This window comes from Conger conger, chromosome 15 (assembly GCF_963514075.1).
Source record: "Conger conger chromosome 15, fConCon1.1, whole genome shotgun sequence".
NCBI classification, from domain to species: Eukaryota; Metazoa; Chordata; class Actinopteri; order Anguilliformes; family Congridae; genus Conger; species Conger conger.
Genome location: NC_083774.1, coordinates 32,175,050 through 32,195,881, shown reverse-complemented (window position 1 = coordinate 32,195,881; position 20,832 = coordinate 32,175,050). Strand labels below are relative to the sequence as shown.

Here is a 20,832-nt window from a genome sequence, read left to right as displayed (position 1 = left end):
TAAAGTCTTGTTTGCGCTCAAGCATTAATATGTTTAAGAAGTTATCATAAAGTCGGCGATGGCGCGCGGTCGGACATCCCTTTTCTTTTGTCAGTGTCATTATTTGAATTAGAATTTTAAATATAATTTTCTTTCCACCAAGCTTTCCTTCAGTCTGCATACAGGCATATAAACATGTAGGGTATAAGTGCGCTAAGTAGCCTAGTCAATTCTTAGTGGAATAGTTATTATAGGTAGGCTATTATACATTCTAACAAGTTAACACACGTATCACTTCACTTTTTTATTTTTTATTAATAGCCTAAGGGTAGAGATTTTTTATTGATATTCTTCCGATTTTATATGGTTGTAGGTCGAATATGTGGCACAAACAAACAAACAAATAACAAAAGCTTGAAATGTGTAACCGGAGTTAACGTAATTTGACTCCATATATTTTTAACGCCGGTGTCATAGTGTATAGGCATGATTTATCTCTAGCCATTGAGAGCACAATTTGGGCGTTTATTTGTCAGCGAAGAGGGGCTACTTGACACAAAAAGGAAAACCGAACAGTTGGTAGGCCTACGTGTGTGATACATTCAATGTCTCTTTAATTTGAGTTTAATATGAGGTTTAAGAGCTCTTTTCATATATATGCGCTATAAATCACAGATGCACTCTTGTTCAACGCTTAAAGCAGCAGAACAAAACCCGGCCGTAGAAATAAAGCTGGATAAAAAGATTTTTCAGAAAGCTTTGTGTTGGAAAAAGAAAGAGAGAAAACAGCTGAGGGTGACAGTTAGTTCATGCTTAATAGGATAAAAGCTTCTCGGCTCGGGCTGCACACTTCTCATTGCGGATGCTCAGCGGAGCTAGTGAAATGAATGGAGACTTTTCAAACCCATAATATTTAACACATCTGTTAAAGCGTTCTGTGACAAGAAATCCTTTTAATACATTATTCCATAACGAAGATCGGATTTAATGTGCTATAAAGACCGACAGAGCTTCTTAGAAATGTAAAAACCCTGAAGCAGATCGACGTCATTAATTTACGCAAACAGGCCACGTTTTACATAGCAATAGCCAAACCAATTGAAAGGTAGTCAAAAGTAGGCCTAGTAAAGACATATTTCGGTACGGTATATCACCAAGGATGATGATGATAATGATGATGATAAAATAGTTGCAGAAATAATGATAAAAAAGAATGACAATAATAATATGTATAATAGCCACAATTATAAGAACAACTCTAATAATAATAGTCTACAAATAATAATAACAAGAATAATAATAATAGTAATAAATAATAATAATAATAATAATAATAATAATAATAATAATAATAATAATAATAATTTCCAAATAGTTCAAATTGAAAATGTTTTTTTTACTAATATTTCACATTTCAGGCAAACAACATTACAAAAGTGGTAAGACTTTGCGCAACTATTTAAGATTATAAGTGCATTTAAGATGCCGTTGACAAAAGCAACGAAAAATCACTGTGCGGATTGAATAACTACTGCTATACAAAGCCCAAAGAATAGATTGGGGGGGCTAAGAAATTTATTTTGTGTCACTTCAATCTAAATGATTATACCACCCAGTTATACTTCAAACATTTGGACCAACCGTATTGACAATGGCCTGCAGTTTTTATGAATACTATTGATCTATTTTGCATAAACAGCGGGGGTTCAAATAAATTTAGTGGATTTCTTTAATGAATTTCTCATTCGGCAGCCAGAATGACGTTTGAAACTTTTAAAATAGCCTTTTAATTAGCCTATGTGCGCCGCTTCCAGACAAAAAAACTTGATGTGCTTCTATACACCAACGTATACCAAAGAGGCGGTCAATATGCAAAATTGATGACTACACTTTCTTTGTTAAAAGAACATTGTCTACTGCTTGCTTATGAAGTCTAATCCAATCATAAATTGCACCCTCGGACCAATCAGGGTGTTCGGATTCCCGACTGAAAGAAACTCATGTGGAGAACTTTGTTGAACCTCATTGTTAAAGCTGTCACTTTTGAAAGGGCTTTGCTAAGCAGCACGCTATAAAACCCGTCATCGACTGAGAACGGCCAGAAGAGTACTGCTAGTCTTATCGGTTGGATCCTAACGGGAAAAATCTCCTGCAATCAAAAAGGGTGTTTCATATAGACTTTTTCCACCCTCTTTCCAAGCGGTGCAATGATGTTCCCAAGTGTTATTGCGCCACCTGCGATGTATCCGGGTTTTCTTCGGCCATCGGCGGCTCTAACACTGCCCCAGTCTCTGCAAACGGCCTTTACCGCTCACTCCAGTTTTTTAGTGGAGGACCTGCTGCGGATCAGCCGACCGGCGAGCTACTTGCACAGGACAGTCCCTTCGCCAAGCGTTTCTCCGCCGACCTCGGGAACCACCACCATCAACACCGCTTCAGCTGATCGCGTTAGCACTTCCACCTCGTTGTCAAGCGGAACATGCTCGGCACAAACTTCACTTTCCAACAGCAGCGACCCCAACTATTTGAAGTTTGGAGTTAACGCCATCCTGGCACCGTCAACAAGAAACGGTAAGATTCTCTTCTTCTTCTTTTTTTTCGTAACTCGATTTTTAACAATTCCAGCCCCTTAAGATTTACGCTCATTTGCGACATGTCAGTTCTGAGGTAAACACGTGATCGCACATTGGTGAAAAGGACATTACTTTAAAAACTGTTTATGACTCATGGTTTAACGTCACGAAAGTCTACTGCCAACACGTGATGGTGATACGAAAATACTACGTCTTTTTTTTCTTTTTAAAAAAATACAATTTAGGCTTACATTGATCGTTTCGCATCGGATATGATGCCTGTGGTTGCCGCGGTCTCAGCTAATGGCTTGTTTATTTTCTTCTTTCAGAATCGTCGCCTCCTTCCATTCAGTGCGTGCATCCGAAAGCCTTCCCTTTGCCCTATTTTGATGGATCGTTCCATCCATTCATCAGATCCTCGTATTTCCCAGGTAGGTCTCTTGGACTGCAGTGACGTACATTATTGTTATATTTCTAGCTGTTTCACGCACATTCTGTTAGTTTCCTGACTAACTTAGGAGGGCACACAGACTGGTTCAGAGGTTGGAGGGAGTACAACACTGTGAAATCAGTCTCGCCAATTTGATGCCCTATTTAGCACAAGCAGTGACTGCTGACATTTTGCACCGTTTCCCCTAATCTACAAATTAGCCGGAATTGTCATGGTCCAAATTTGAGGCGGGTCCCTTCTCACAGAAAAAAACCGCTGGCGTCTCTTCATGGCCCGTTTTTCCCACAGAGCGAGTGCACTTAGCCACTGATTGCTAACAAAGGTTTCAGCACCATGACGAATTGGTCAGCTCCCTCCGGGCTGCCACACACAGACCCGGCGTTGACTTTACCACGCCGCTGATAGGCATTTACCAGTCATGGACTAATTCCCCATTAGGGGCTATTCACTATTTCAATATTCTCACAAGACCACATACAGTGTTGTGCATGTTTATGGGAAGTCCAGGCATGGTATATTTAATGTTTGCCAACAAAGGTTGCGGCATATTTTAAATACTAGGCTGTGAAGTTAATACAAAAATAAAAATAAAATAAAAAACCTAAATAAAGTATCATATCATATAGCCTATCGTGTGCAGCATTACCAGTTTTAAATGTTTAAACTGTTGTATGAACATAATCTGAAACGTACAAGTATATTCTATATAAGTAGCTATATGTTTACCCTAATTCTAAGGGCTAAATAAATTGTCACTGTCGCACAATGCTGTTAATCTGAACATCGCTATTATGGTTTAAATACCCGCTGTGGTTGTGATAAGGCAGGCCGATCAACTGGGAAGCATAAAGAATAATCTTTTTGAAAAGTCTATAAAGTCGCTAGATCGTGCTTTCATTCAGACTAATGATAATAGAATGTGATTCTTTTCATAGCTGTGTGAATACTTCAACAAAACAACTTGAGCTTTATGAATAGCTTTTCGTGTTCATTTAATGAAAATGATTTGGGGGCAAAAACGGGCCCCCGTCATCAGTATTCTCCAAATGATCTTGGCATGCAGTTGTGTTTAGTTTGAAAGTGTAAATCTCTTTTGTTACAATAATATATGGCTTTAGCTGCCTGTCCCGAGTCTTTTTCTGTTAGTTCATTACTACACAATTACCGTTCACGCTTCATTAGCGCCTCTATCTTTCATTGGAATTCGGTTAAAGGATACTCTGCCTTTTTACCATACCAATGCTATTGGGAACCAAGCAATGTGCTAATTAGTTGCTTCGTGGCATTTCACTGAAACGGAATGCCATTTAATAACCTAAGAACAAAAACGTCTTCAATATTTATAGATTTTGAAGCAGAAATTATTGTTCGGAAACGGGGTGCCCCAAAAAGCAACGCGAACTACGTCATCGCGACTTCACACTTTCATGACTCGCCAAAGAAAAGTTTTACATGAAAGACTGTTTTGTTCTTAACTTTAGAAAGTGCCAACTCTTAATTTCTTTATTTTATTCCTTTACTTTTTAGCATCTTCCTCGGTCGTGCCCATCCCTGGAACCTTCTCATGGCCGCTCGCAGCTAGAGGGAAACCCCGAAGGGGGATGTTGAGACGCGCGGTGTTTTCTGACGTGCAGCGCAAAGCGCTCGAGAAAATGTTCCAGAAACAGAAATACATCAGCAAACCCGACAGGAAGAAGCTCGCGGCCAAACTTGGTCTTAAAGACTCACAGGTAAACAACAGTATGGTCTTTTGTTATCATTAGGTTTGTTTTGTAGCCAGCTAGGCTAATCCCGCCCGTTTTTTTGAGTTGCCAGTCCTATAGCTACAGTGTAGCCTACTGGCCTAGCCTTACTTTATTTAAAAGTCTAGCCCTATTTATTCCAAAGTTTTCTGAAAACTAATTACCTTGCGTTTCTCTCACCGCGCAGGTGAAAATCTGGTTTCAAAACCGAAGGATGAAATGGCGAAATTCCAAAGAAAGGGAGTTGTTGTCTTCCGGGGGATGCAGGGAGCAAACGCTGCCAACGAAAATGAACCCCCACCCGGACCTCAGCGACGTGGGCAAAAAGTCGTCCGGAGACGAGGAGGCTTTTGGCGGAGAGAGCCCGCGCGCGGCGTTCTGCCATTCACCCACAGAGCGCAAACTTTTGGACAGTGTGGAGTCTCACCTCTCGTCCCCGTCCCTCTCTAGCAAACACTCGGACTTTTCAGACTCCGGAGACGAAGAAATCACAGTCTCTTAAACTAGATAAAATAATAATAATGTTTATATAGCTGCCCTTTATATATAGTTTATATACAAATTATGTAATCAATCTCTAAACGTAAGAGGATGTATCCCTTAATGTAGGCGCAGACGTTCCCACGATGTTAACATTTTTCTTCCACGTTCTGTTTAACGGACTCTCGCAAAACAAGGCTACATAAGATATTTGTTTGGGCAATTAGCTTGGACCATACTTGTACACACAAACATGTAATCGTTTATTTTAAGGGATATGCTTCTTTGAAATAACTTGCTGTGTTTGTACAGCTTTTTTATTGTACAGTATTATGTACAAATATATTTTGTATGGAAATTTTATACCAAGAGTATTATGAGTAAGGCTTTTTACATTAGATTGAATGTTTTTAACTAAGAAATGTAGAAGTTAAATGTATAACTTATGAAAACATATATTTTGTATGCCACTGTGTGTAAATGTGTATATATTTTAAATGTTTTGTACAAATGCCAAATAAAGTGTAGAAAGTGCAAATGAAACCGTACGTGCGTTGTCCATTTTCATACCGCACATTCATTAAGTAAAATGCATAGATGCAACATGTTACATGTCAAAAACTGACTCGTAACTAAGCTATAAACAGCCTATTCTGCACATAGCAACTTCAATTTAGTATTACCCAATGGTTTGAAAAGAGCACAAGGTAATGTTCTAAATCAGAAAATGCAAAGTTCAATAGGCTATGCATAACTAGCTTCAGTAAGGTTTACACTTGTTGGCTAGTATTAATTTTCTTAGTAAGAAGGCACACACCATACTCACTGAGCAGCAAAAACCGCCACAATATTTGCTATGTCGTAAAATATTGTATTAGGTTCTGTATCACGGTTCAAATAAAACGTTAATAACGTTTGATTAAAAAATAGCGTGCAAATGAAGTGGCCTGCGCTTTGGTTTCGTAAACTTGCCGTCCAGCATGCGTTCAATGGCGCAGCCGACTACGTACATTTGTGCCACACATTTCTGCGCGTGGTCAAATGTTCAAAGAACTTTTTCTAACTTATATATTTTAAATATGTACCGTACGCGAATACTCTCAATTGTTTAGCAACGTAACACACGTCTTGATTTAGACATACATATTCACTGCTAAAAAGTATAAGCAAGTCGTTTAGCTATCATTTTCCATCAATTCCAATAGCCTGTAAAGGTAACGACCCACCACCACTCACGCGCCCTTTTTTCAAGGGTAACTGGCGTTACTTCAACCGTTAGGACACGAACAAGGCAATTTTAAGGAAGTATTTGAATGGTTTACAACGTGCTATGCCTACAGACAAGGCATGGTAGTTTCGGTATCCTAGTCAGATTGAAGCAAAAAGAAAATCCGTAATTTCCATGTCTCCCGGGCAGCTGAGTTCATTAGATCACCATTCATGGTTCAATCATGTAGAGTCAGTGATTACAAACGACTAGAACTGTTTAGTTGTTGCTTTCGTAAAGTTTGATACTTTTTTTCCCCCTCTTGAAATAATTGAGCATCGATTTCAAGTTACCACAGACAGGGGAAGGTAGCATAAAATCCACAATGGTAAATCCACAGAGAAAAACTCTTTCAGAAGAAAATAAAACAATAATAATATGGCGGACATCAGAATGTTAGGCATAAGGATATTGCAAGGCAGATTACAGAAATGTAGCTCCATGCGCTTTCAAATCCACATTATGGATTACATAATAACTCATCAGTGCAATACATTAATAAATAAGCATTCATTTTTATTAAATCATCAATAATTTAAGACTGGTACAGTGATCAGATATATTTTCAAGAGAGTCATGATCTCTAACAGACTGTTAATGACTAACTTGAAAGTTCCGTGTAGATGAGCAAACTGTACAGGACAGTCAGTTACTCGTTCAGTTTTAAAAATGGCTAGAAGAACTTCATCAAAATGCAGCACTGTAATCAAATATTTACATTATTTTACAAAGAAGAATTTACATGTTAAAGTACACATTCATTAAAGGACGGTTCCACCTTTAAACAACTAAATTCAACAGAAGCCTTCCAGCAAATATCAACATTCAAACTTCTGGGAAAATGTTCACAAGTGGGCCAACGTTTACCTTATTTGTGCTTGCAAAAAAAACAAAACAAAACACATCCATAAAATGCCAGTTAAAATAAAGGCCCCAAAATCATTCACATACCTCTTTCTTCACTGTACAATTCTTGGCAGTACCGAAAACACTAGGAAACTATTTGGCTTCCATTAAAAATTCAAGATGAATGTTGCATAGAATTGGTAACTAAGAACACTCAAAATGAACAAGTTCAAACAGTGATAGGTAATGGAAGCTCTGTGAGAGGAACGACTGAATCCGTACGTCTTACGAACAAGAGCAGGTCTGAAAACACCATCTTACAGGGATTCAAAAGGGTAACAGTGTGTTTGCCTCAAATAAAGCAAGTCCATTTACGCTTAACGCAAATGGCCCCCCCACATTAATGCTGGAGAGAAGCCTGCTAGACCAGGCAGGTCTCAAAGCACTGGTGCTACTCTCACCCTTTCAAAGCCTCTTGTGTTGAAAGATTCCCTAAAGCGATTCTTTGCCATAATCTTTTTTAAATTTAAAGAAACCCAATTTTAATATACAACGACAGGGGGAAAACAATTAAGCATGTGCATTCCCCCTACCCCCACACCCTCCCCCATCCAATCCACCATTTTAAGTAAACATACTTAAAACAGAGCAGCAAATACATGTTTGTCACATTTCATGCAGTGAAAGTACAATTCTGTCACAATTTTTGGAAAATAAAGAAAATACATACAAGCAGGACGATGGTAATGAAGTTTAAAGGCGCATGAGGTATCAGAAAAACCTAGGCATTATCAGCTAGGAATTTTCCCCCACCATCTTCTCAAATCTGTACAGTACATTATAAGTGTACAGTACATTATAAGTGGGCACTGAGTAAACACCCATTTCCTGTGGTGTCCAAAGTCAGCTCTGAACTTTGACAACAGCCAAAACTCCTGGAAACAAGTCGTGACCAACTAGCTGCAAAGAAGTTACGTTAATTCAGCTAAAAACCAGAAGAGACTTGGCTTTGCGTTTTACCTGGCGGTGACGCGTTATTAGCGTTTGATATGAAGAAGAACGTCACAGTGCACTGAGTCTGCGGGAGTGACATGGCAGCCCTGCTAACTGACCGTGAAACAGAGCGGAAGAGGACGGCAGCAATGCATGTCAGCGTGATCGTTACAAAAAAAGTAAGGCATCGATTTCAAGTTCAGCACCAAAAACATGTTCGGCACAGCCCGTATGACTCCTGTGAGAGGGTGCTCGCTGCTGGAGGGACACAGACCAGTTCTGCTGCTACTGCATACACATGTACGTGGTGTGTGTGAGTGTGTGTGTGTGTGTGTGTCATCATGCATGTGTTCCTGTGTATGTGTGCGTACGTGTGCTTGTGTGTAGACCTTGAATAGAAAGTGCTAAAGTGTGCTACGAACCGGAACCATACCTGAAGTAATGGGAGAAGGAACAAACGTGAACACTGAGATTATTGGTTGGTTTAAGGACTACACAAGCAAACTCGAGGTCTCGCTACACAAACTAATCGGATGTAAAGCTGTGAAGTCGCTTTTCACCTCGTCTGAAACCGGCTCAGCTTTGTGACGTTTTCCCGTGTGTCAGCCCTGTGACCTGTGATAAAGTCAGTGACCACTTTATGAGGTATTTTATTTCTTGTTCAGACTTATTGGTCTTCTGCTACTGCAACCCATCCACTTCAAGTTTCGATCTGTCGTGTGCTCAGCGATGCTCTTCTGAATACCACTGCTGAAACGTGGTTATCTGAGTTACTGTCGCCTTCCTGTCAGCTTGGCCATTCTCCTCTGACCTCTCTCATTACCCACAGACCTGCCACTCACTGGATGAGCTTTGATTTCCACAAATAAAAATGTAAACACTATTCTACGTGGAAATGCCAGGAGATCAGCAGTTTCTGAGACACTCAAGTCACCTCATCTGGCACCAACAGTCAAAGTCAAAGTCACTTAGATCCCATTTCTTCCCCATTCTGATGTTTGCTCTGAATAACAACTGAACCTCTTGACCACATTTGCATGCTTTATGGGTTGGGTTGCTGCCACATGATTGGTTGATTAGATATGTGCATTAATGAGCTAGTGTACAGGTGTACCTAATAAAGTGGTCACAGAGTGTAGCAGATTAATTTATGAACAACTGATTTTAGGATAAAGTTCCACATTTTTCTCTAAACAGTAGTGGTAGCCTACTAAGACTTCTAAGAAGTTATTTTATTAGTATCTATTCAACCTTTAACCAGGGTAGTCACATTGAGAATGACATCTCTTTTGCAAGCCCTGGAGCCTTTAGACCAAGAGTGGTAAATTCTGGTCTTGGAGGGCCAGGTAGGCATGCAACTCTTAGTTTCCACCAATTACCCGGGTTAAATGAGCTAACAGGCTGGATGAATACCAGCTCACTCCGAGTTTATGTCACAGTAAAGCCTTACATATCGGGACTCAAGAAGTCTTCGGCTGTCACTCCTGTGCTTATGAAGAAATGTAGCTGTAATATCAGATCAGGGACGAATCACGGATCAGGGATCATCAAATCACGGCCCTCGAGGTCCAAGGACTGCTGGTTTTCCACCCTCCCTTTACCTGGGAGTCAGGTGTGAAGACAGCTGTACTAATTATTCAGCTAATTACCTGGGAACAAAGAAACCCAGGGCTAGATTTGGATTCCAGGTCCAGATTTGAAGATGGCTGGCGTAAATGTTAGGGTTAATTAAGGCCAGAAGTTGGAGTGAAACCAAGCAACGGATATAGCCCTTGTTGCCTGCATCTGCTTTCAACTGTGGGAGCAAAGCAGAGTACCTGGAGGAAGCTCCAACCAGCAGGGACTTGAACCCTGACCCTCAGCCTTGTGAGGCAACAGTGCCAACCACTGTAGTCCGTCAAGTATGCAACGATGCTACGAAGTACAGGTCCGATGTCACAACCAACCCAGCTAATGCTAACCTGGCAGCCAAGTCGGCGTCAAACGTGGAAACGAGTGATCGGATCCGACTCGAACTTGTTACGAACGCGAAGTAAACATCACACGGGTTTCTTTAAGGCTAACACCGTCCCTACGCCACTCTTGCATTATTAGCGTGGCGGTTACGGCCTCCCTTGTGTGTCAGCGTAGCGGTAGGCTAGGCTAATAAAGCTGGCTAGCGTGTAGCAGTGATGTAAGGCGGTGATGGGCGTGGCGGACAGGTGTGGCGAGTAAGCGGGCACCGACACGTCGTTGTGCTAACGGCCTGCGAAACGTCACTTCAGAGGCAGACATTCCACATCGTTGTAATGCATATTTTATTGCGATAACTATTGAGAGGTACAGTAAGAAAGCGGCACATGCGCTGGGGAGGTACCTCCATCTCTGTGCTACCGTGGTAACTGCCGGGGGGGGGGCTGGAAACGTGATCATTTTAACACTGCGTCTGGTACGGGCATGGCTGTTAGCGGTGGCTGTGCTTCGTACAATTTTTGCGGCATTTTACATTCTCAGCTGTGAACGTCTGTGAACGCGACGGACTGGCTTGACACCAAGCCCCCCCCCAATACACACACACAAACATACACACATACACACACAAACACAAACACACACACACAAACACACACACACACACAAACATATACAAACATACAAACGCACACAAACACACACATGCACGCACATGCACACAAACACACGCACACACACGCACACGCACACAATCACCTGGTAAACTCCAGCATGGGAAAAGAAGGCAAAATGACCCATTCAGTAATTTCCTTTTTGAAATGAAATCACAATTTCCTCCTCAAAAATGGACGTGCAGGGTACCATAGAGCGTCTGAGTGCACTAGACACCTGTTAAAGCTTTAACGCAGCATCGGCCAGTGAACTGCAGGCTTCCTTCGGCGTCCTGCGGAGGGCAGCGAGGGTGTTCGCTCGCAGTAGCACGGAGGGGCCGAGTGGTTCTTCGAGCGAGCTAGAGGCTTGGCACAGTGCTTGGCTCCGCAGTGTTCTCGAGTGCTGTCGGCTAGCGTACGCTCAACTGGGAAGGCTGTTAACACACAGCGCAGTGTAAAAATAGTACAGTAGAGCAGTGCAGTCTGTTTCTTTAAAAAATCATCCTCCTGTGGGTTACCTGCACCCACGAGGGATTGGCTTGTTGGGCTGTCAAGTCAAGACAAAGCCCAGCCTTCTTAGGGCGTGTTCTTGCTGTTGGGGTAAGGGGTGGTGGAAAAAGGGAGGACAAAAAAGAAAAAAAAAAGAAAAAGGGGAGGACAGAATCAGAGTGCGGACTCCAGAGAGGAGTCCAGGATGTCGTCGTGGTGACTGTTGCTATTGGAGTCGCTGTCGTAGCTCTGGGGGCTGGAGCAGTTGGCTGCTTCCTGGAGCCTCATGAGCATGTTCATCTGTGGATGGGACGGACAGGTCAAAGGTCAAATCACTTTCATCGCAGTGTGGAATCTGGTCCAGGTGCTTCAATTGTGTGAAATACACAGGAGCTACAGGGCCGGGGCTGGGGGTGGAGAAGGTGGTGGGGCTGAGGGCACAGGGGCGGGTTTGGGGACCAGGGGCACAGACAGGGGCAGGTTTGGGGAACAGGGGAACAGACAGGGGCGTGTCTGGGGAACAGGGGAACAGACAGGGGCGTGTCTGGGGAACAGGGGCACAGACAGGGGCAGGTTTGGGGAACAGGGGAACAGACAGGGGCGTGTCTGGGGAACAGGGGAACAGACAGGGGCGTGTCTGGGGAACAGGGGCACGGACAGGGGTGGGTCTGGGGAACAGGGGAACAGACAGGGGCAGGGTTTGGGGAACAGGGGAACAGACAGGGGCAGGGTCTGGGGAACAGGGGAACAGACAGGGGCAGGGTTTGGGGAACAGGGGAACAGACAGGGGCAGGGTCTGGGGAACAGGGGCACGGACAGGGGCAGGGTCTGGGGAACAGGGGCACGGACAGGGGCGGGTTTGGGGAACAGGGCCGGGCGCACTGACCAGCGGGTCCCCCTCGGCGGCGCTCGGGGGGGCCTGCGTGTGGGGGCCCTCGCGGGCGGCGGAGTAGCCGTCGAAGCCCACGTCTTCGGGCCGCAGCTGCAGCAGGGGGGGCCAGTCTGGCTGCTGGGGGCCGGCGGCCCACGGGTACGACTCCATCACCCACAGCGCCGGGTCTTCCCAGGGAGCCCTCCTGCCGTACAGCTGCGGGAGAGAGAGGGGGCGTCAGCGCTCCTCTGCGTCTCTGACGGACCTGAGAACCAGCCGCTCAGTGTCAGCCCGTCGGTCCCACGCATAACACGACGTGGGCCCACCCAAATCCCAAAGGGTTTTGGCTTTGGTCGAGAAAGTCGGGTAGTGTTTTAATAGGGGCTCAAAACAATATTATAGCGGTCATTTTGATTGGTTGAACAGGTTGAGAGTCCCCTTGGGACTCAAAGGGTTAACATTGTGTAACACCTGATTTGACTATTCAACTAATCATGGTCTTCAGCCTTAAATAGACTCAGTCAGTGTCCTAGAGCAAGACACATCAACAAAACATAAGGAAGAAGAATGATAACACAGTGTACGCCACAGGTTCAACTCAATAAGCCAACCAATCAGATTTCAGATCAGCAGCTCGTCTGAACGCTGTCCAATGGGAGGGGAGATCTGGCCTACCTGCAGGCCCTCCCGGACAGCCTCCAGCACGTAGGGGATGATGGAGTAGTTCCACAGGTCGGTGAACCACACCCGTGACCCATCCAGGTCCATAGGGCAGGACAGGAAGAGGCGTGGCCCTGGAGGGGAGGGGGGGTATTTAAGAGTGCAGGTCGAAACACGGAACAACACGCATGTACACGCAATTATTTAAAGGTACAATAGGTAAGGTTTTTGTGCTAAGACATTGTTACAAGACCATTGTAAATCCTTTCCTATCATTGAAAAAGTCTCACTGACATGTTGACTCTCCTGCCTGTGTTTAGGGTTTCAAAATATACAGTTAACGGACTGACACTCTGTACCAAAGCATTGTATAGCTGCACAATAATTCAAGCTCATTGGTTGAAAATTGGTTTTAAATGCCACAGCCAATGGCGTCGGCGCGTTCACAGAGAAGGGGTAGGGATAAACAGTGTTGTGGTATGAGGGTGTTTCTTGCTCCAATTCCTTTCTTGGCTGTTAGGAGTCCGTAATTACCTATTGTACCTTTAATTAACCCAATCATTTACATGAGCTGTCATTCATATCCATATAAACGGCATTGTTTACTAATTTACAAGTCAATTGGTCATGGTGCATCGGGCTAATTAGCTCATTGAGCCAGGGTAACTGGTGGCAGCAAAATCCTGCATACACACCGGCCCTCCAGGACTGGAGTTAATCCTGTATACACACCGGCCCTCCAGGACTGGAGTTAAACCTGCATACACACTGGCCCTCCAGGACTGGAGTTAAACCTGCATACACACCGGTCCTCCAGGACTGGAGTTAATCCTGCATACACACCGGCCCTCCAGGACTGGAGTTAATCCTGCATACACACCGGCCCTCCAGGACTGGAGTTAAACCTGTATACACACCGGCCCTCCAGGACTGGAGTTAAACCTGTATACACACCGGCCCTCCAGGACTGGAGTTACTCCTGCATACACACCGGCCCTCCAGGACTGGAGTTAAACCTGCATACACACCGGCCCTCCAGGACTGGAGTTAATCCTGCATACACACCGGCCCTCCAGGACTGGAGTTAAACCTGCATACACACCGGCCCTCCAGGACTGGAGTTAATCCTGCATACACACCGGTCCTCCAGGACTGGAGTTAAACCTGCATACACACCGGCCCTCCAGGACTGGAGTTAAACCTGCATACACACCGGCCCTCCAGGACTGGAGTTAATCCTGCATACACACCGGCCCTCCAGGACTGGAGTTAAACCTGTATACACACCGGCCCTCCAGGACTGGAGTTAATCCTGCATACACACCGGCCCTCCAGGACTGGAGTTAACCTGTATACACACCGGCCCTCCAGGACTGGGCTTACCCATGCCTGCTATAGATCTACCATCCTGTAGGTCCATGGTTTCAGACACAAGGGCTGTTGTGTATACAGATGTGTTTTCATTCCAAATCAATGAATCCCCCTTAATTGATCCCAATTACTCATTCAGCCGTATGCATTTAAATGCATAAAAGCACTGAGTATAAGCAACAGTTGTTACTTGGACAACACAAAGTAACAACCTGGATATTACAACTCTGGCTCTATGTACTATGCATTTATGTATGTTTTGTCTTTAATGTATGTTCAGTCTTTATCAACACTGTCGTTTATGTACACTCTGTTCTTTATGTACGCTCTGTCGTTTATGTATTCTGTTTTATTATGTATTTCTCTTCCTTTCTGTCAATGCACATTCTTGCAGTCGGAGGTTAATCACTGACCCTGCCAGTGTTGAATGGGCACTGCTGTATCACTTTGTAAGTGGCTTGGGATAAGAGTGGTTGGTAAATATTAAATAGGAATTGTAACTGCATGTAAGATAAACCAAAATGAAACAGCCGGACAGGGTGTTGTGTCCGTTCTCCATTTCCCACCAGAAGAGAGTCTGAGGAGGCAGCTGTGTGTAATTCGCTCTGCCAAAGTCATGAGACGAGAGAATGCGTAATTTACCGAGGGTGACACGATCCCCCAGGGCTTTTTCGCTTTTGATCATGTCGGCCCACTACATGAAGCATATTTCAAAAGCTTCTTTTCATTCACTAGACAAAAACAAGTACTATTTCACAAAATTAGGCTAAAACGAATACTTGAATTTGATGATATATGGGAACTAAGTTTAATACTAAACCGCTGCAGATAGTTTCTTTTTTTCAGCGAAGTTGATGCTGAATGAGATGTGACCATAAATCAAGCCATGTGCTAAAACTGGTATCTGTATATGGTGTTTTTCTCATCGATGGTGAGACTGTGTGAAATGTTCATTGCTAAACTGCCGTAAGCGATGACCTGAGGCCTTGCGCTAATAGGCTGGGTGCGTTGTTTTTCTCACCGATGGTGACGTCGGAGGAGCTGTGCGCCTCGAGGAAGCGGTTGAGGTGGTGCCAGACTTGAGGGATCCACTCGATGACCTTCACCAGCTCTGAATTCCGCGAACGGCTGCTGATCTCCGTCTCCATCAGCTTCCGCCGCAGGAAACGTCCCAGCAGGCCCTTCACCGGCTCCGTGTGATTGGCGCACAGCACCCACCTGACCCACGAGAGGGAGAGGCATTCAAATTCACATTCAAATTGAAACATGATTTACTGGTATGACCATACATTGCTACAGTATTGCCAAAACAATCATTCCCATAGGAGTAGAATGAACAGTCACAAAATCAACTACAGTGCATCCGGAAAGTATTCACAGCGCTTCACTTTTCCCACATTTTGTTATGTTACAGCCTTATTCCAAAATGGAATAAATTCATTTTTTCCCTCAAAATTCTACACACAACAACTTGAATCCGATTGAACATCTCTGGAGAGATCTGAAAATGGCTGTGCACCAACGCTCCCCATCCAACCTGATGGAGCTTGAGAGGTGCTGCAAAGAGGAATGGGTGAAACTGCCCAAAGATATGTGTGCCAAGCTTGTGGCATCATATTCAAAAAGACTTGAGGCTGTAATTGCTGCCAAAGGTGCATCAACAAAGTACTGAGCAAAGGCTGTGAATACTTATGTACATGTGATTTCTTAGTTTTTTATTTTTAATAAATTTGCAAAAACTTCAAAAAAACTTCTTTCATGTTGTCATTATGGGGTGTTTTGTGTAGAATTTTGAGGAAAAAAATGAATTTATTCCATTTTGGAATAAGGCTGTAACATAACAAAATGTGGGAAAAGTGAAGCGCTGTGAATACTTTCCGGATGCACTGTACATAATATCTGCTTTGTGTACTGATATAAAGTACTTCAGATAATTTTTACAGAAATAATAATAATAGTAATAATAATAATAATATAAACTACAATGTGTATAGTAACAATAATCACAAAAGCAATGACCATCTCATTTGAGATCAGTTAACATGCTGCTCATTCCCTCAAACACAACCAAACTTCAAACAGTGCTCAATTATTTATGTGTAACTACTTCCCTCTAGTGGTCAGCTGGGCAAAGTGCAAGCAAAATATGCCCCGACCACACCATGTTCATGGTGCTCCTTGCATTACCTCCATGAACAATATGTTTTTGCATTTCACCAAGAGTAACGATAAGATAAACTTCACCATTCAGATCTGTGCAATGCTCTGTGTTTAACCGACATATCCTTCCAACTACAGATAAGGTGTGAGAATCCAGATTAAATTTAATTAAAGTAAACCAAATTCATGTCGTACAGGTATGTCAACCCACAAAATAAAAAGCAGAAATAAAAATAAATGCATTAACTCTAGTGAACGACAAAAGTCAGTCAGATTTTCTGAAACGTACCATTAGCAGATGTTCCACAAATCTGGATTCATCTTAATCCAACTGCAGCAAAACTAAAAGGTACTGGACGTGTAGCAGTCGCCTGAACCGAAAGCCGCAGAGAAAGGTTACGCACCTGAAGTTGTGGTGCAGCTGGAGGTTTGGAGTGGACGGCGTGGCTTGATTCATCGTGCCGATGATGCAGGGGCTGTGGGCACAGAGGAGGTTGTCTGTCACCATAGGTACCTCAGAGACTGAATTTTCACAAGCTAGCTAACATATTACATAACAGTTATTTTATCCAAAGTGACTTACAGTCAATTATACTAGGCAGGGGCCCCCTGGAGCAATTACTCATGGTCCCAACAGCTCTACTGATTTTATTGTGGCTACACTGGGGCCTGAACCACCAAGTCCCAGTCAAGCACCTTAGACACTTGGTTACAGGCTACCCCATGCGCATGTGCTGTGAATATGTTGCGACTGTTGTGTTGTATCTGCGTTGTGACTGCGTTGTGACAGCGTTGTGGACTCACCAGCGGTGGTACTTGCAGTTGAGCAGGCCGTTGAAGATCTCCCCCAGGGAGCTGACGTGGTGCAGGTTGTCCAGGATGACCACCAGGGGCATGTCCTCCGCCTGGCTCTCGCTGTTGCACTGGTCAGCCAGGTTAGACAGGTACTGCCGCAGCTCCTGACAAACAGCACCAGCCAAGAGTTAGCGTGATGTCACCTCACTCTGTCAACAAGGGTTGCCTGCTACAAGGCATTCACCTCACTGTGCTTGCTAGCCGAGCTAGACCGGCGACATTAGAGTGGGATCACTTGACCCTCTCATTCAGCGTGAGAATTATCATGAACAAGAGCCTTTGCAGAGAGGGCAAAAGTGGCTTGTTTTTGTTTCTGAAAAGGTGACAGTGTATAATGTATAATGTATAATGCCTAGGGCCATGGCATTCTGAGCAGGGCACTTAAAGTAAACTCAAAAAGTAAAACCTCCAGCTGTAGAAATTGACGTAAGTCAGTGAGTCAGTCAGTAAGTAAATAATTTAAAACTGCAACTGTGTAAGCCCCTCTGTGGTAGAACCCCTTCTAAATGCTAAATGTATGTGAAAGAAGAGTGAAAAGTGACGTGGGACCGTTGGCTAGTTTAAAATGGCGGTGGCACCTTGCTGGACTTGTGGTCCACGTTGAAGGTGGCGATGGCCCCGGGGCCCAGCGGGCGGCCCTCCCTCAGCACGGCGTGCTCGGCCAGCCGGCCGGCCAGGTAGGACTTCCCCGTGCCGCTGGGGCCCGACAGGATGATGCGGCGGTGCTCCTGGAGCAGGGTCACGTAGCGCTGCAGCACCGGCTTGGGCACCAGCGTCTCAAACACCAGGCTGTCCTGGCTGTGCGCCGACACGCCTGCAGGGGGCGACGGAGAGCACAGGGAGAGGGATAAACGTCTGGACTATAAAGCATAAACATTATCGTTGAGTTCTTAACTCTTTCATAAGGAGGGCAACAATGCAAACACGCTACAGTTGCTTTGTGTTGTACATGGAGAATAAATATGAATGGAACCCATGATCATAACTCAGTAAGACAGCCATGAACACTGTAGCTGACTGTAGAGTTTGTATCGCAAGGACAGAATAATGTACATTACATTACATTAATGGCATTTGACAGAAGCTTTTATCTAAAGCAACTTACAGTTGATTAGACTAAACAGGACAAGACAATCCTCTCCTGGAGCAATACAGGGTTAAGGGCCTTGGCTCAAGGGCCCAACGGCTGTGCGGATCTTATAGTGGCTACACTGGGATTAGAACCACCGACCTTGCGCGTCCCAGTCATTTACCTTAACCACTACGTTACAGGTCGCCCAACTTTCATTGGCACAACTTTGATCCTCATGCTGATAAAACAGCAAGAATAGTTTCCAAAGGTGATCAAAAGACGAGAGGAAAGACTAGGTGCTGAGCTCTCGTATACCTGAATTAAATAGGCAATTAAACACACCTGACCTGAGCAATTGCAAAGACCTGCGAATCCATGTGTCGCAAACATTATGGTTCCCTGAAATGGCGGGACTGTAATTTCTACATGGGGAAACCAAAATGTATAAAAATACCCTTTATTAAAACCTGAGAATGTGCACTTCAGCCACATGTTGATTGTGTGATTCCAAATCTAAAATTGTGGCAAATCAAGACATAATGGGTCTTTGTCCCAAACATTATGGAGGGCACAGTATGTTCCAAATTTCAAAAGTTGATAGATGGACTTAACGAGTACCAAAGTGCTCAATTCTGATTGGCTGATGACAGCCATGCTTTTTGAAGACTCCTATACAGGTATGCTCTGTTTGCACCTGTGGCTAAGACACAATACAAAATTTCACATCATTTGATTATGTAGTTCAGGAGTTGTGCCCATTTCTATTCCATGCCAAAGTTTTATCACAGAGGTCTCCAGAGGATTCAAGGGCTTGGTTTTTGTCCTGACATGCAGTGTGAATTGTGGGACCTTCTATACACAGGTGTGTGCCTTTCTAAACTATGTCCAGAGGGGGACACAGGTGGACTCCAATCAAGTTTGAGACACATGTTGAGGATATTTAAAGTAAAGAGGATGCACCTGGCCACAATTTGGGCTGCCACAGCAAAGGGTCTGAATACTTATGTAAATGAGAGATTTCAGTTTAGGATTTTTAATAAATGTGCAAAACATTCTAACGTTTTCGCTTTGTCATTATGGGTTACTGAGTGTAGATTCAAGGGCAAAAATCCATTTAAAATTAACTCTGTAACTCTAACACTAGGCATGAGGGTGGTGTTGGTACCTTACAAAGAGACAGATTGTGTTGGTACCTTTCAGAGAGACAGATATTCTTTTGGTACCCTTCAGAGAGACAGAGATGGTGTTGGTACCTTTCAGAGAGACAGAGATTGTGTTGGTACCGTTCAGAGAGACAGAGATGGTGTTGTAACTCTAACACTGAGCGAGAGGGTGGTGTTGGTACCTTTCAGAGAGACAGATTGTGTTGGTACCTTTCAGAGAGACAGAGATTGTGTTGGTACCTTTCAGAGAGACAGAGATTGTGTTGGTACCGTTCAGAGAGACAAATATTGTTTTGGAGACTTCAACATCCACCTAGAAGCCTCCCAGTCTGCCGCCTTCCTACCGCTAATCCACTCCTTCGGCCTCTCCCTGCAACACTCTCCTCCAACCCACAAGGCGGGCAATGTCCTAGACCTTGTCTTTGTAAGGAACTGCTCATGCTCCGATTTCACGGTTACCCCTCTGCATACATCTGATCACCACTTCATCTCATTCTCCCTCCCTCTTCCTCCCCATCCTCCTCTCCCTCCTCCCTCCCACACTTCCTCAGCCCGCCGTAACCTCCGCTCCCTCTCACCCTCTTCCTTTGCCAGCACCGTCACCGCCTCACTCCCCCCTCTCGAATCCTTCTCCAAACTCCCCGCTGACTCTGCATCTGCCACCCTCCTTTCATCTCTCTCCTCCGCCTTTGACTCTCTCTGTCCCCCTGTCTCAAAGCCACCTCGCACATCCCCTCCCAGTCCTTGGATATCTGACACCCTCCGTACCTCCAGGGCCAGCCTCCGCGCAGCGGAGAGGAAGTTGGGGAAATCCAGAGACGCTTCCGACCTCATGACTTACCGGTCTCTCCTGGCGGCATTCTCTTCCGATGTCACTGCCGCCAAAGCAAAATACTATCAAACGCAAATTCAGAACTCTGCTTCTAACCCCCGGAAACTTTTCTCCATTTTCTCCTCTCTCCTCAACGCACCGCCTCCTCCTCCTCAGTCCTCCTTCGCTGCTGATGACTTTGCTGATTTCTTCGATGAGAAGGTCGCAGTCATCCGCAGATCCTTTACAACCGCCGCCCCCCTCACTGTGCCCTTCCCCCCCTCTAGGCCCATCCCTTCCTTTTCCACTTTCTCCCCCCTTACAGACTCTGATGTTTCTCAACTCCTGCTCTGCCACCGCCCTACAACCTGTGCCCTTGACCCTATCCCCTCTTCTCTTCTCCAAACTATCACACCTGACATTCTCCCATTTGTCACCTCCCTTGT

The 20,832-nt window shown here is 44.4% G+C and overlaps 2 protein-coding genes across 2 annotated transcripts in view; one reads left to right on the top strand and one right to left on the bottom strand.

Annotated features, from left to right (window-relative positions):
• The first annotated feature begins 2,183 nt into the window (after window positions 1-2,183).
• LOC133112077 (homeobox protein DBX1-B-like) lies at window positions 2,184-5,688 on the top strand. Its single transcript, XM_061222762.1, has 4 exons — window positions 2,184-2,550; window positions 2,882-2,983; window positions 4,531-4,733; window positions 4,933-5,688. The coding sequence occupies exons 1-4, from the start codon at window positions 2,187-2,189 to the stop codon at window positions 5,245-5,247; spliced, it is 984 nt and encodes a 327-aa protein (XP_061078746.1). The 5' UTR covers window positions 2,184-2,186; the 3' UTR covers window positions 5,248-5,688.
• Window positions 5,689-6,987: 1,299 nt separating this feature from the next.
• Window positions 6,988-20,832, bottom strand: part of LOC133111530 (neuron navigator 2-like) — a 66,411-nt gene continuing 52,566 nt past the window's right edge. Inside the window, exons 22-28 of the mRNA XM_061221961.1 lie at window positions 17,919-18,154; window positions 17,290-17,444; window positions 16,890-16,961; window positions 15,347-15,543; window positions 12,970-13,088; window positions 12,310-12,510; window positions 6,988-11,723 (exon numbers count right to left, since the gene is read on the bottom strand). Coding sequence (XP_061077945.1) covers window positions 11,598-11,723; window positions 12,310-12,510; window positions 12,970-13,088; window positions 15,347-15,543; window positions 16,890-16,961; window positions 17,290-17,444; window positions 17,919-18,154 — 1,106 coding nt within the window. The 3' untranslated portion in view covers window positions 6,988-11,597. The remainder of the gene's footprint in view (window positions 11,724-12,309; window positions 12,511-12,969; window positions 13,089-15,346; window positions 15,544-16,889; window positions 16,962-17,289; window positions 17,445-17,918; window positions 18,155-20,832) is intronic.